The 14237-nt window shown below is 49.7% G+C and overlaps 1 protein-coding gene across 2 annotated transcripts in view; it reads left to right on the forward strand.

Moving 5' to 3' along the window:
- The first annotated feature begins 50 nt into the window (after positions 1-50).
- Positions 51-14237, forward strand: part of ADCK1 (aarF domain containing kinase 1) — a 39592-nt gene continuing 25405 nt past the window's right edge. The window contains exons 1-3 of one of the 2 annotated variants that reach the window (XM_073610557.1): positions 51-210; positions 457-648; positions 5466-5609. In XM_073610557.1, coding sequence (XP_073466658.1) covers positions 5475-5609 — 135 coding nt within the window. In that variant the 5' untranslated portion in view covers positions 51-210; positions 457-648; positions 5466-5474. The other variant, XM_073610558.1, reaches the window with a different exon arrangement.

Consider the following 14237-nt stretch of genomic DNA (forward strand, 5'->3'; position numbering starts at 1 on the left):
ATGCAACTCTAAGTGAAGCTCCGCCCCCTCCCCCCCACGCCTGTGGAAGGTGGTCTGTTCTAGCCACACCCCTTGTATGCTTCAACTGCTCCAAGCCCAGAGGTCAGTGTGCAGCCACGTACTACATTTCCCAGAGTTCACCGCGCCCGCTGGAACCTACCATCTCCGGGGAGGGGGGAGGCTGTTCAGAGAGGGGAAGCTGGACAGCAGGTAGGTGATAGACCTGGGGCTGCCAGTGCCCAATAGGAGCAAATCAGAGCCTGACCCTGCAGGTGTCAGTGGGAGAAACACTGACAGTTCTGACTACATGTGACCTCTTCATATTGGTATATGTCCTGTGTTGGTGTATTATTGGTTTTATTATCTGTCCTCACCACTGCTGGGGCTATCATTATTAGCGTAATATATTATCAACGATAATTAGCATTAATATAATAATGACTTATCATTATACAGGGTGGAGGATCGATCGAGGATGGAGATCCCACCTTCCCATCAGTGACAGATCCTCTTTATATGGAGTGGAAGGATGAGAGGGACGAGCCATAGGGATCAGCTCACGTATCATTCTTTGTCGCCATAAATCTGAAAAGAGTTGACGCCCAACACGTTTCGGGGGTATATGTCTCCCTTCATCAGGGCTGACCGGTAAGATTTATTTTACACAACGAAGCAAAGGGAGCTTTCCCATGCAGATTTGTCATGCGTCATGCGCTGAATGGGCTGCCCTTTGCCAGATAAACATGGAAAAGACGTCCCCTGACCCTGTTCCCCAAACACAGCGCGCACCAAAATGCATGATCCCGGGGCACCATGCAGTTTGGCGCACTCATTTTGCAGGTATGTGGTGGTGTCATTAACTATTAAAGCGGAGCTCCACCCAAAAGGGGAAGCTCCGCTTGTTTGCTCCCCCCCCTTCGCTGCTACATTTGGCACCTTTCGGGGGGGGGGGGGGGGGGAGCGGGTACCTCTTTTTGACAGGTACCCACTCCTCACTTTCAGGAGACCTGGCCGCAGCGAGGTCCCCCAGATGTTGCCCCCCCCTCCTCCTTCTACCACCGCTGGGCCATTCAGAAAGCACAGCATGTTTCGCGCATGCGCAGTAGGAAACCGCGCTGTGAAGCCGCAAGGCTCACAACGAATGGCAGCGGCAGCACCCGAGAGCCGATCGAAAAAATGGTCTGGGGTGCCGACATCACAGGGATCCCCGGACAGGTAAGTGTTCTAATATTAAAAGTCAGCAGCTACAGTATTTGTAGCTGCTGACTTTCAATTTGGGGGGGGGGGGGGCTGGAGCTCCACTTTAATGGCACCCATTGCATGTCTGCTATAGTACAGTGTGTTTCCCTGCATGTCGGAATTGTGTGCGCTCCTGACACGCAAAGATCTGATAGCAGCAAAACAACAAATACTCTTGCGCACAAGTGTGTTGATCAGGTGATCTAGAGTTCGAAATGGACAGCGTCTCAGGCCTTGCTGCCCTCCAGGGTAGGAATATCCTACAATCAACCCAAAAAACCCGCCGCTCCAGGTGAGACCAGGAAGCCTAATGATCCAGTGGGTGCCTGCCCCGGCTCGCCTCCGCATACAATGAATAGAAGAAGTGGCCGCACACCACTGTAGGTCAAAATCCTTTATTAGGACATCCCAATGCTACAAGAGCAAGAGTGCTGGGTGGACGCGTTTCACACACTTCACGCGCACTTAGTGACTAAGCGCACGTGTAGTGTGCGAAACGCGTCTACCCAGCACTCTTGCTCTTGTAGCATTGGGATGTCCTAATAAAGGATTTTGACCTACAGTGGTGTGCGTCCATTTCCTCTTTTCATAGGGATATCCTAGCAGTCAAAAAAAGAAAAAAAGGGCGCACCAGCCTTGTGCATTATCCTAATATAATATATTAATATTAATATAAAGTCGAGGCTGCGCATCTGCGTACGCTCTGTGGGAAGGGGTTAATAAAAGAATATATTAAAAACGACTCACAAACATGTGAAGGAAAACCGCAATATAAAAGCCTTAATCTGATGGCAATCGGTCTGGTATTAACAGTCTCCAGGTAATGAAAGAGAGGAGACGGGAACCACTGCTGGCTGACGCGTTTCGAAGGAGTACCTTCTTCCTCTGAGCCTCTCTCTAGATTGCGGCTTTCCTTCACATGTTTGTGAGTAGTTTTTAATATATTCTTTTATTAACCCCTTCCCGCAGAGCGTACGCAGATGTGCGGCCTCGGCTTTCGGGGGTTATACCGGGATGATGTCCGCAGCTGCAGGCATCATCCCGGTACCGTTTCGTAGAGCGGGTCGCTCGGCTGTTATTCTGGAGGAGCGGGAGGGAACGTCCCTGCCTCCCGCCCGCTCTGAACAGGGCTCCCGTCCCACCGGGAGACCCGATCGACGATCCGCCACCTCCAGCGGCTAGTGACAGACTGGCACGAAGCCGGAAATGGGTTTGTCCCAGTCTCCTGATTATAAACACGAAAGCAACGTCACAACGTCACTTCCTGTTTACTCGGCTGCCAATGGCGCCGGTTTTAAAAAAATATACAGTATTCAGAATCGCCGAAAACGGTGATCTGAATACTTTGAAGTGTAAAGGAGGGATCGGGGGTCTTTTAGACCCCCGATCCCTCCATAAAGAGTACCTGTCACCACCTATTACTGTCACAAGGGATGTGTACATTCCTTGTGACAGCAATAAAAGTGATCAAAATGTTTTTTTTAAACACAATTTAATAATATAAAAATAAATAAAATAAATAAGAAAAAAAAATTAAAAATTTTAAAGCGGCCCTATCGCCGCGAGCTCGCACAGCAAAGAAAACACATACAGAAGTCGCGCCCGCATATGTAAACGGTGTTCAAATCACACATGTGAGGTATCGCTGCGATCGTTGGAGCGAGAGCAATAATTCTAGCACTAGACCTCCTCTGTAACTCTAACCTGGTAACCGTAAAAAAAATGTAAAGCGTCGCCTATGGATATTCTTAGGTACCGTAGTTTGTCTCCATTCCACGAGTGCGTGCAATTATAAAGCGTGACATGTTTGGTATCTATTTACTCGGCATAACATCATCTTTCACATTATACAAAAAAAATTGGGCTAACTTTACTTTCGTTTTGTTTTTTTTAAATTCATAAAAGTGTCCCTTTTCCCAAAAAGTTACGTTTAAAACACCTCTGCACAAATACCGTGTGACATAAAATATTGCAACAATCTCCATTTTATTCTCTAGATTCTCTGCTAAAAGAATATATATAATGTTTGGGGGCTCTAAGTAATTTTCTAGCAAAAAATACGGATTTTAACTTGTAAACACCAAATGTCAGAAATAGGCTTAGTCGTTAAAGGGTTAAACTTGTCAAAGGATAATGCACAAGGCTGGTGCGCCCTCTTTTTCTTTGATCTGAACCTATCCAAATACAAATATTCTTCATGTAGTCATTTTATTTATCGGAGATAAGGAAACTGGCGGTAAGAAGTAAGACCAATGTCATTTTTTAACCACTTGCCCACCGGGCCAATTCTGAAGCCGGGGTCACACCTTTGCGAATTGGATGTGGGTTTCCCCGCTCTCTATGGAGCCAGTTCATATCTCTCCGCAGCAGGTCCGGTGCGTTTTGCAAGAAAAACGGGTGCCTTTTTTTTGGTCCGTTTCAGGTCCCAATTCAGCCCAAAATTCAGGCTGAAATCGGACCTGAAACGGTGAACCAGGACGCACTGGACTCCTGCTGTGCGACAGGTCCATCTTAGGTGTGAACCCAGCCTAATGCCCCGTACACACGGTCGGATTTTCCGACGGAAAATGTGTGATAGGACCTTGTTGTCGGAAATTCCGACCGTGTGTAGGCTCCATCGCACATTTTCCATCGGATTTTCCGACACACAAAGTTTGAGAGCAGGATATAAAATTTTCCGACGACAAAATCCATTGTCGGAAATTCCGATCGTGTGTACACAAATCCGACGGAGAAAGTGCCACGCATGCTCAGAATAAATAAAGGGATGAAAGCTATTGGCCACTGCCCCGTTTATAGTCCCGACATACGTGTTTTACGTCACCGCGTTTAGAACGATCGGATTTTCCGACAAGTTTGAGCCAACATCCGTCGTAAAAAAATCCTAGGATTTTGTTGTCGGAATGTCCGAACAAAGTCCGACCGTGTGTACGGGGCATAACACTTCTCTCAGATATGTAAAAATCTGTGTTTTTCACTAGAAAAGTACTTAGAACACCCAAACATTATATATATCTATATATAGATAGATATATCTATATATAGATATCTATCTATATATAGATATCTATATATATTTTTAGCAGAGGCCCTGGAGAATAAAATAATGGTCTTGCATTTTTTTTATGTCACACTGTATTTGCGCAGGGATTTTTTAAATGCAATTTTAAAAAATAAAATAATAGATACCCACCATGCCATGCTTTTAAATTGGCTACGACTAAGGCTCTCCCAGAATGCGTCATATTTTTGGTTTTATTGCCACTCCTTTGTAACAAGTCACCAATATATTGTTATATGGACTACAGTGTTGCCGGCTCAACCCATCCATTTTGTCTTGTTTTGGTTGTGTACGGACACACTGAGCCCAGACACCTGTGTGTGGATCTTGCAGTCAGATTGGGTGTTTCTCGTTGTGTGTACTGCTCCTCTCAGACTTCACTTAAAATTGCGCGCGCTCGTGGAATGGCGCCAAACTACGGTACCTAAAAATCTCCATAGGTGAAAATTTCTACAGGTTACCAATTTAGAGTCACACAGGAGGTCTAAGGCTAGAATTATTGCTCTCGCTCTAACGATTGTGGCGATACCTCACATATGTGGTGCAAACACCGTTTACATATGTGGGCGTGACGTACATAAGCGTTCACCACTGCGTGCGAGCACAGGGGGACGGGGGGGGGGGTGCTTTAGAATGTTTAATTCTTTTTTTACTATTTGTTTTATTAAATATTTTTTTTAATTGTTACACTGTCCCTTTAAAAAAAAAAATGTTTTGATCACTTTTATTTCTATCACAAGGAATGTAAACATTATTAGAAATAAGGGATGACAGGTCCTCTTTACAGAGAGATCTGGGGTCAATGGGACCCCACATCTCTCCTCTACAGTGTAAAGCATTAGATCAAAAAAAAAATAAATGTATCTAATGCTTTTTTTAAAAAAATGTTTGTTTACATTGGGCCGGAAGTGACGACACAACGTCGCTCCGGTCCTCCTAGACCATAGAGATGAGCGGAGGCCATCTTTCCTCCGCTTGTCTTTGTGACCAGCTGCCGCAACTGCCTGATTGGTTCCCAGAGCTACTGATCAGCCAGACAAGCCCTGATTGCTGGGAATTAAATTCTACGTGTGAGATGACCCCTACACTTCAGCCAATCTCCTTCTTCGGTTAGGCGTTGTCTCACCTGCACCGTACACCATTAACACTGATCTCCTATATGCAGGTTTCCAGGATGGTGAGGGCTCCTCTCCGGCTCGTCTCTCTGGTCTCGGCCGGTCTGGCCACATCCGGTCTCTATGTGTATGGGACACACTACTGGGACCCCAATGATTTTGGGGTTGTTCGAATTGGAAGAGCTGCACTGACGGTGAGTGACTGGCTGGAAGGGAGGGTTATAAAACAATTTTTGGTAGTGTAGCACTGTATGTGGAAATCATATTAGAGCTGAACAAGGGTCACCAGGCACAGGAGTACTGGGGGAGGGGAAAGGGGAACAGAAAAGGCAGAGGGAGGGGTTGCACTGGGAGGGGGGGGGGGCATCAGTGGGAGAGGGAGGGGCAGAACAGGGAGAGGAAGGGGCTGTACTGGGAGAGGCATCAGTGGGAGAGGGAGGGGCATCAGTAAGAGAGGGAGGGGCTGTACTATGAGGGGGAAAGGCATCAGTAGGAGAGGGAGGGGCTGTACTGAGAGTGGGAGGAGAATCCGTGGAAGTGGGAGGGACTGCACTGGGAGGGGGAGAGGCAGCAATAGGAAAGGGAGGGGCTGTACTAGGAGAGGGGGAGGCATCACTGGGATAGGGAGGGACAAAAGAGGGAAAGGGAGGGGCTGTACTGGGAGGGGGAGAGGCATCAGTAGGAGAGGGAGGGGCAGAACAGGGAGAGAGAAGGGCTGTACTGAGAGGGGGGAGAAGCATCAGTGGGAGAGGGAGGGGGCTGCACTGGAAGGGGCCGAGATATCAGTAGGAGATGGAGGGGCTGTACTAGGAGGGGTAGAAGCATCAGTGGGGGGGGGGGGGGGGGGCATCAGTGGGAGAGAGAAAGGGAGGGGGAGAGGCATCCGTGGGAGAGGGAGGGGCAGAACAGGGAGAGGGAGGGGTTGTATTAGGAGTGGGAGAAGCATCAGGGGGAGAGGGAGGGGAAAGGCATCAGTGGAAGAGGGAGGTGCTGCACTGGGAGGGGCCGAGAGATCAGTAGGAGATGGAGGGGCTGTACTAGGAGGGGTGGAAGCATCAGTGGGGGGGGGGAGTGGGGGAGAGGCATCAGTGGGAGAGGGAGGGGGAGAGGCATTAGGGGGAAAGGGAATGGAGAGGGAGGGGGAGGCATCAGGGGGAGAGGGGCGGGGCAGAGGCATCAGAGGGAGAGGGAGGGGAGAGGCATCAGTGGGAGGGGGAGGGGGAGAGGCATCAGGGGGAAAGGGAATGGAGAGGGAGGGGGGAGGCATCAGGGGGAGAGGGGGGGGGGGGCAGAGGCATCAGGGGGAGAGGGAGGGGAAAGGCATCAGTGGGAGGGGGAGGGGAGGGGGAGAGGAGAGGCATCAGTGGGAGGGGGAGAGGAGAGGCATCAGTGGGAGAGGGAGGGTGAGAGGCATCAGGGGGAGAGTGAGGGGAGAGGCATCAGAGGGAGGGGAAGTGGCATCAGGGGGAGGGGAGAGGCATCAGTGGGAGAGGGAGGGGAGAGGCATCTAAGGGAGGGGAGAGGCATCAGTGGGAGAGGGAGGGGGAGAGGCATCAGTGGGAAGGGGAGGGGCATCAGAGGGAGGGGAGAGGCATCAGTGGGAGAGGGAGAGGGACGGGGAGGCATCAGGGGGTAAGGGAGCAGAGAGGCATCAGTGGAAGGGGGAGAGGGAGAGGAGAGGCATCAGAGGGGTGGGAGAGGGAGAGGGAGGGGGGTGGCATCAGGGGGAGAGGGAGGGGAGAGGGAGGGGAGAGGCATCAGGGGGAGAGGGAGAGGGACGGGGAGGCATCAGGGGGTAAGGGAGCAGAGAGGCATCAGTGGAAGGGGGAGAGGGAGAGGAGAGGCATCAGAGGGGTGGGAGAGGGAGAGGGAGGGGGGTGGCATCAGGGGGAGAGGGAGGGGAGAGGGAGGGGAGAGGCATCAGGGGGAGAGGGAGAGGGACGGGGAGGCATCAGGGGGTAAGGGAGCAGAGAGGCATCAGTGGAAGGGGGAGAGGGAGGGGGGTGGCATCAGGGGGAGAGGGAGGGGAGAGGCATCAGGGGGAGAGGGAGGGGCAGAACAGGGACAGGAAGGGGCTGTACTGGGAAGGGCAGTGTTGAAAGAGGAAGGAGCAGTACAGGGAGAAAGCAGGGTCGCAGTTGAAGGGGTAGCAATAGGAAATGAAGAAGTAGCAGCAGTATGAGAGGGAATCGGGCCTACCTGTCTGCCCCCTTAGCAGGCAGCTTCCTATGGTAGCAGACACAGAAGAAGAGGAGCAGGCAGCACCACCGGGGGTCCCCAGAAGAGCAGGTTCGGGTCTGCTCTGTTCAAAACTATTGCACAGTGCAGGTAAGCGTGACATGTTTGCGATTTAAAGCAAAAAAATTAATTTTACATTCACTTTAATGTATTCTCTGCATTTAGGTTCACAGCGATTCCTGCAACCACCCGCAGTGAAAACCTGCTGCTGTGAGAAAATGCGCGGAGCTGCCATTTATTCTGAATGGCACCCCCACATATGTAAAATCGCAGTGCCTGTGCAGGAACCGCAGGGAGATCACATGATCAAAATTACCATGCGATTTCCCTGCGGGCTGCATTTTGAGGTAAGTTTTAGGTACAACGCGGGCCGCAGAAACACATGTATGTGAACCTGGGGGAATGGTAAAAAAAACTCCCCACTACCTCCCCGGCTTAACTCCAGATTCACATCCCTGCGTTCTTGCAGCCTGCATTTGCACGGGCATGGCAGCCCATTCATTTGAATGGGCTGCCATGCCTGTGTTTTCTGCAAAAAAAAAGGTGCTTGCACATTTCCAAAAATGTCATGACACCATGCGATTTGCCTGCGTTTCCTGTACCCTCACACGTGCTGCAGGTTGAGATGCGTGGGGGTGCGATTAAGAATGAACAGAGCAGCACGTTTTTGCTGCGGGTGGTTGCAGGTGCGGAAATACCTGCAATGTGAATCAAGTGTTAAAGAGGCCCTGTCACCTGGCCTGTGCAGTTTTTTTTTTTTTCTCTGGGGGGGGGAATAGAGGCAGATGAGCTGATTTTCAGTAGTTGAACCACAATAAGTACATCAGACGGTTCTGTCCTGGTAGAATATTCCAGAGACGATGATCTCATTCAGATGCTTGTGTGAAATATTCTATAAATCATTTTTTATGTATTCTGCTGCTTGGGTCTAATTCGGCTTGCTAAGAGGAGAGATTCCTCTATGACCTTTTCTGGGTGTCATCGGCTCTATAACCTCCTCGCCATGTACTGCTCATTTTCATACCAGTCTAAGGCGGGCTCCTGGACCATATACACATCCACCGTATCCCGACATTTCCCAGTCTCTACCATTGTGCAGATCCCCACCCTACGCACAGCGATTCCATTGCCAGTGTTGGAGCCACCACAGAATGATCATGTAATGGATGAAGTCTCCCTGTTGTCTCTGCTTGTGGTCACTGATTTACATAGGAAGTAGAAGAGCTGTGGTGGCATCCTACACCTCATTGGTTGGCTGATTGAAAGGTACCACTAAGCATCCCCTAGGCCAGGGGTCTCCAAACTGTCAGAAACCATAAAAACAGACCGAGACAGAAATACAGTTAAATCACACTTGTTTAATAATAAAAGTAAAAAGAACAAACGTAGTCAAAACATAGCCAGAGTTCAGTAACCGGAAGGGATAGTCAGCCAAGCCAGAAGTCAGGGATCAATGTAGTGGAAACGCAAGCAAGATCTGGTGCCAGAAGGGATGTCAGCAAAGCAAGCCTTGAACAGGTTCACAGGCGATAGTTTCTGTGATGTTGACCAAGGCGAAGGCAGAGATCCACTGTGCTGAACGGCTTAAGTAGGCAGGACTGACGAGCAGAAAATCATCAACAGCTGAGTCACTGTGGAGAGATAGGAGCTGGCAATTAGCCGACAGCTGAGCGGCCAGCTGAGAGAAGGAAGGGCTGAGCTTTCTAAATTAAGGGCCAGTTTACTGTTCTTCAGGCTTTTATTGGGGCCAGACTGTGACTGCTGGGAGTAGAAAATGTCATGCTGTCAGCGGGAGCAGGCAATACCCCATCTTTGGTTTTAATGGGGGGAGGAATATTGCCCCATCATTGGCATCAGTGGAAGGAATAGTACCCCGTTGCTGATGTCAGTGGGAAGAATAGCGCCTCATTATTGGTATTATTGGAAGGACTAGCGCCCCATCATTGGCATCAGTCTGAGGAATAGCGCCCCATTATTGGTATCAGTGGGAGGAATAATGCCCCATTATTGGTATCAGAGGGAAGAATAATGCCCCATTATTGGTATCAGTGGGAGGAATAGCGCCCCATTATTTGTATCAGAGGGAAGAATAATGCCCCATTATTGGTATCAGTGGGAGGAATAGCGCCCCATTATTGGTATCAGTGGGAGGAATAGCGCCCCATTATTGGTATCAGTGGGAGGAATAATGCCCCATTGCTGGTGGAGGAATAACGCCCCATTGCTGGTGCCAGTGGGTGGAATAGCGCCCCATTGTTGGTATTAGTGGGAGGAATAGTGCCCCATTGCTGGTGCCAGTGGGTGGAATAGTGCCCCATCATTGGCATCAGTGGAAGGAATAGCGCCCCATCTTTGGCATCAGTGACAGGAATAATGCTCCAAGGGCCAGATAAAGGCAAAGGGGCACTCATTCAGCCCCCGAGACACAGTTTGGAGACCACAGCCCTAGGCCATCGCACACAGGCCCATCGGCCAGTGGTTCAATTCCTGCAGCCGATATGTAAGCGGTCCCTTAACTGGGTGCAGCTGGAGAGGGAAGAAGCCCCCCAGAGTAGGGATCTGCCGTGAAGAGGAGTTTGGTTGAAGATGACACCTCCAGCACCTGTACCTTCCAAATCCAGTCAGCAATGGCAGTCCCCCTATGGCTGCCCTCACTGCCTAATAATCAAGAGAGCCTGTCATAAGCAACATATGGAGACTGGCATTTGCTGACCTCCTGAAAATGCTAGCTGCCTGGCTGTCATGCCTGCCTCCTGGCTTTAGCACCTGTTGAGTCCCAGACCTGGAACAGGCACACAGCCAGAGAGGTCCTAGTGGAGACTGAATGGCCGATCTGCATTCTAGTTCCTTAGAATGATGAAGTAAGAGGATCAGAATGACAGTTAGACAGCTACCCTGTTCATATGTGTGACTATATTGCCTCCCCTTTAAAAACCTGCAAGATCTGTAGTGGAATTGCTTTTCAGATGGAATTTGAAAGGTGCCAAGGAGGCGAAATGTCACCTTCTTTAACCCTCAAAATGCCGACCCACTGTGCCGCAGTCGCACGCATTGCACGTGGTTGAAGCACAGTCCCATTCTTTTTAACGGGCGCGTTCAGCAGCAGATCCACCCGCCATATGTAATGTGCCATTGAATTTTGGCTGTGAAGTGAATCACTGCGGCCGTGGCCTAGATACAATCCTGAGAGGCTACATTTCTTAGTTAGGGGGGGGGGGGGGGGGTAAATTGACCGCCTGCTTTTCCCACCCCCAACCATCCATGTGAAAGAACCCTTGGGCTCCGTTCATGCCATGCTGGTGGGACAGAGCCCACGTGTCTTCCTGCAAATTCAGGGCAGCCCATTCATTTTAATAGGTGGCCCTTGTAACCGAAACGCTTCCCACACCCCGCTTGAGTGCTTCCGTCAGTACACTGTTCCCTCCAGCCTGGACCTTCAGATATCAGATATTACAGCCACATATTGCAACCAAGAACCAGGCAAGACTAGTTCATGTACAAACACTTTATTTGAAACTCAGACACATACTTTTATATCCCACAGGAGGACATCCCCCTCCTGATCATATCACCCTAACAATACAAACTCTAACCAGAAACATAATTACAACAACTGACATATACTATAAACTTTACGTTAATTAGCCACCTGGATGACTCAGATGTCTCGTGTTTTGCCGGCTTCAAGCTTAGAAGATACAATACACATTAACATAAGTATAAACACAGAACACATTCAGACAATAGCAGGAGACTCCAGTAGCAGACTGTCCGCCTCCTACACAGTTCCAGTGACCAGCTCTTTCACTTAATGTGTATAGTTCAGGAATAGTCTTTATATATTTCCTGGGAGATATTGTGGATAAATATCACCAATGGCTTCCGCTGCTATCAATCTGTCCAGAGAGGAGAGAGACAGCGGCTGGAGCTGCTGCGCTCGTGCGCATCGCTGGATTGGGCTCAGGTTAGAAAAAGGGGGGGCTGGGGGGGGGGGGCTGTAGCACAAAAGGTTTTTAGCCTTCATGCATAGAATGCATTGAGGCAAAAAAAACTTAAAGTGGTAGTAAACCGCTGGAAAAAAAAATCCCTGCAAGACAATAGCATAATGTGCTAGTATGCATTGCATACTAGCACATTATGAAATACTTACCTTAGAAACGAAGCTCCCACGGCGCGCCCAGTCACCGCTGAGGGAGCTGACATGTTCCCTCGGTGTTTCTTCCGGGAGCGCTGTGGCCGAAGCTGCGATAACCTCACTCCCACGCATGCGTGTGGGAGCCCTTCGTTCCGGCAGGATACGCCGGACCTGCAGAGCGCATGCGCCGCTGACGTCAGAGGCTGCATGCAGGGGTCAATATATTATTTCTACCTACAGGGTAAGCCTTATTATAGGTAAAAAAAAATCACCAGGCGGGCAATACAACCGCTTTAAGGCTTTACTATCACATTAAAGTGGTTGTAAACTCTTCCATATACCCAGTGAAGGGACTGACCTCAGATGATGAAACAAATCCTCCTATGTAAGCTGCAGTCTTCTCTTCTCTACAGCTGTTTAGGTCCAGAATTTATAAAGCTTGTCTGAGCTGTCAGAAAAAGGGGGCGGAGAGTGGAAGTTACACTCTGCAGAGCTCAGTGAGGAGAGCTCTGAGAGCTGATTAGAGAGACACCCCCCCCCCCACACCTCACAGCACACAGGAACAGAGCTGAGGCTGTCAATCACAGGCTGCGTGCTGGAGCTCCCTCCCCTGTCACTATGTTTCTCCCCTGTCACTTGTCAGAAGTGATTCATGCTCATAGCAAAAGAACAAAGCAGTAGACAGAAATGGCAAGTAGCCCTCATTGACACCAGTGCGGCTTGTCATGCGACTTTGACAGGTCAAATCGCATGACAAGTCGCCCCCTATTTGTCGGCAGTGGAACTATTCCGACTTTGTGGTGCTGCGCCGATTTGAAAAAAGTAGTTCCTACCCTACTTTTGGCGCTTTCAGGCGCGACTTGCATAGCCATCCGTGCCTCAAGCCGCACAGATGTCCGCCAAGTCGCACCGGAAGTCGCGCCGACACGCAGCTTAGAAATGGTGCAAATTTCAAGCGAAGTCGCTTGATTTTAAAGTGTGAGCCTAGTCTTAGTGCTCCGGATTGAGAAAAGCACACACTCGCAGGGATATGCAATTAGCGGACCTCCAGCTGTTGCAGAACTACAAGTCCCATGAGGCATAGCAAGAATCTGACAGCCACAAGCATGACACCCAGAGGCAGAGGCATGATGGGACTTGTAGTTTTGCAACAGCTGGAGGTCCGCTAATTGCATATCTCGGCTATAGAGGGATAAGTTTTGTTTCATATTTCACGTCTGAGGTTTACAACCACTTTAATGGCACCGCCGTGCGTCTGCGAGGGCGGCACGTTTCTGTGCGTGTTGGGAAAAGTGCGAGTTCCCTGCCACACGCAGCGTGTGAACGTAGCCTTAGATAATGTCAGCCATGACTATATTCCATTGTATCAGATATCGCCTGTAGGGTGTAATGGAAGGGGGAGAGCTGTAGGTGGCGCCAGTCGTTCATCTCAGTGTTCAGCCCATGAAGCCTCGGAGTGCTTCTTCTGTACAGAACCTTCTTCTTCTCTCCATGGAATCCATCAATAGAGATTGTGATGTCACAGCCGACTACCTGAACGATCGCTGGGATTAATAATGAATGTGGAGCAATTATGTGTGAACACATAACAATCATCTGACTGTGCGATGAGCGATCGCTGACTCCTCCACCTCCCCCAGAAAGAATTATGCAAATTTTCTTGGCCCCTCCCCCTTTTCTCTCCGCTTTGTCCCCTCTCTGTCTTTTTTGGGGACCATCTATATCAGGGATATGCGATTAGCGGACCTCCAGCTGTTGCAGAACTACAAGTCCCATGAGGCATAGCAATACTCTGACATCCACAAGCATGACACCCAGAGGCAGAGGCATGATGGGACTTGTAGTTTTGCAAACAGCTGGAGGTCCACTAATTGCAAATCCCTGATCTATAGCAGTGATGGTGAACCTTGGCACTCCAGATGTTTTGGAACTACATTTCCCATGATGCTCACCTACAGTGCACAGTGCATGAGCATCATGGGAAATGTAGTTCCAAAACATCTGGAGTGCCACCAAGGTTCTCCATCGCTGATCTATAGACTGATCTGCTGGCTCCTCCCACATTTTTAAAGCAGACCTTCCCTTTAGTCTTGTACAGTTGTAGCGGCTCCTCCTCTGGAAAGAAAAAATGGCTTTACTCTGATTTCGCTGCACACTGCGAGCTTCTCACAATGTGCATTAGAAGCTGCTGCAAGCCAGATAGAGCCCCGCCTCATTTCCTGGATGGACTTCCAGCATCATTTAGGTCTTTCCTCCTCAGCCTGACTATCCCTGGCCCTCCCTTTTCACTCATTGGCTTCCTTTTTTTTTTTTTTTTTTTTTTGGAGGCTCAGCATCACATGTGGGCCTGCATGCAAATACAAAAACTCCTACTCTTCCCAAGTGCCAGCCTACTGCTTGCATCAGGGCTGAGGTCCGTTGAGCAGAGTACTGAGGCAGGATATGCACA

This window comes from Aquarana catesbeiana, linkage group LG13 (assembly GCF_042186555.1).
Source record: "Aquarana catesbeiana isolate 2022-GZ linkage group LG13, ASM4218655v1, whole genome shotgun sequence".
Lineage (NCBI taxonomy): Eukaryota > Metazoa > Chordata > Amphibia > Anura > Ranidae > Aquarana > Aquarana catesbeiana.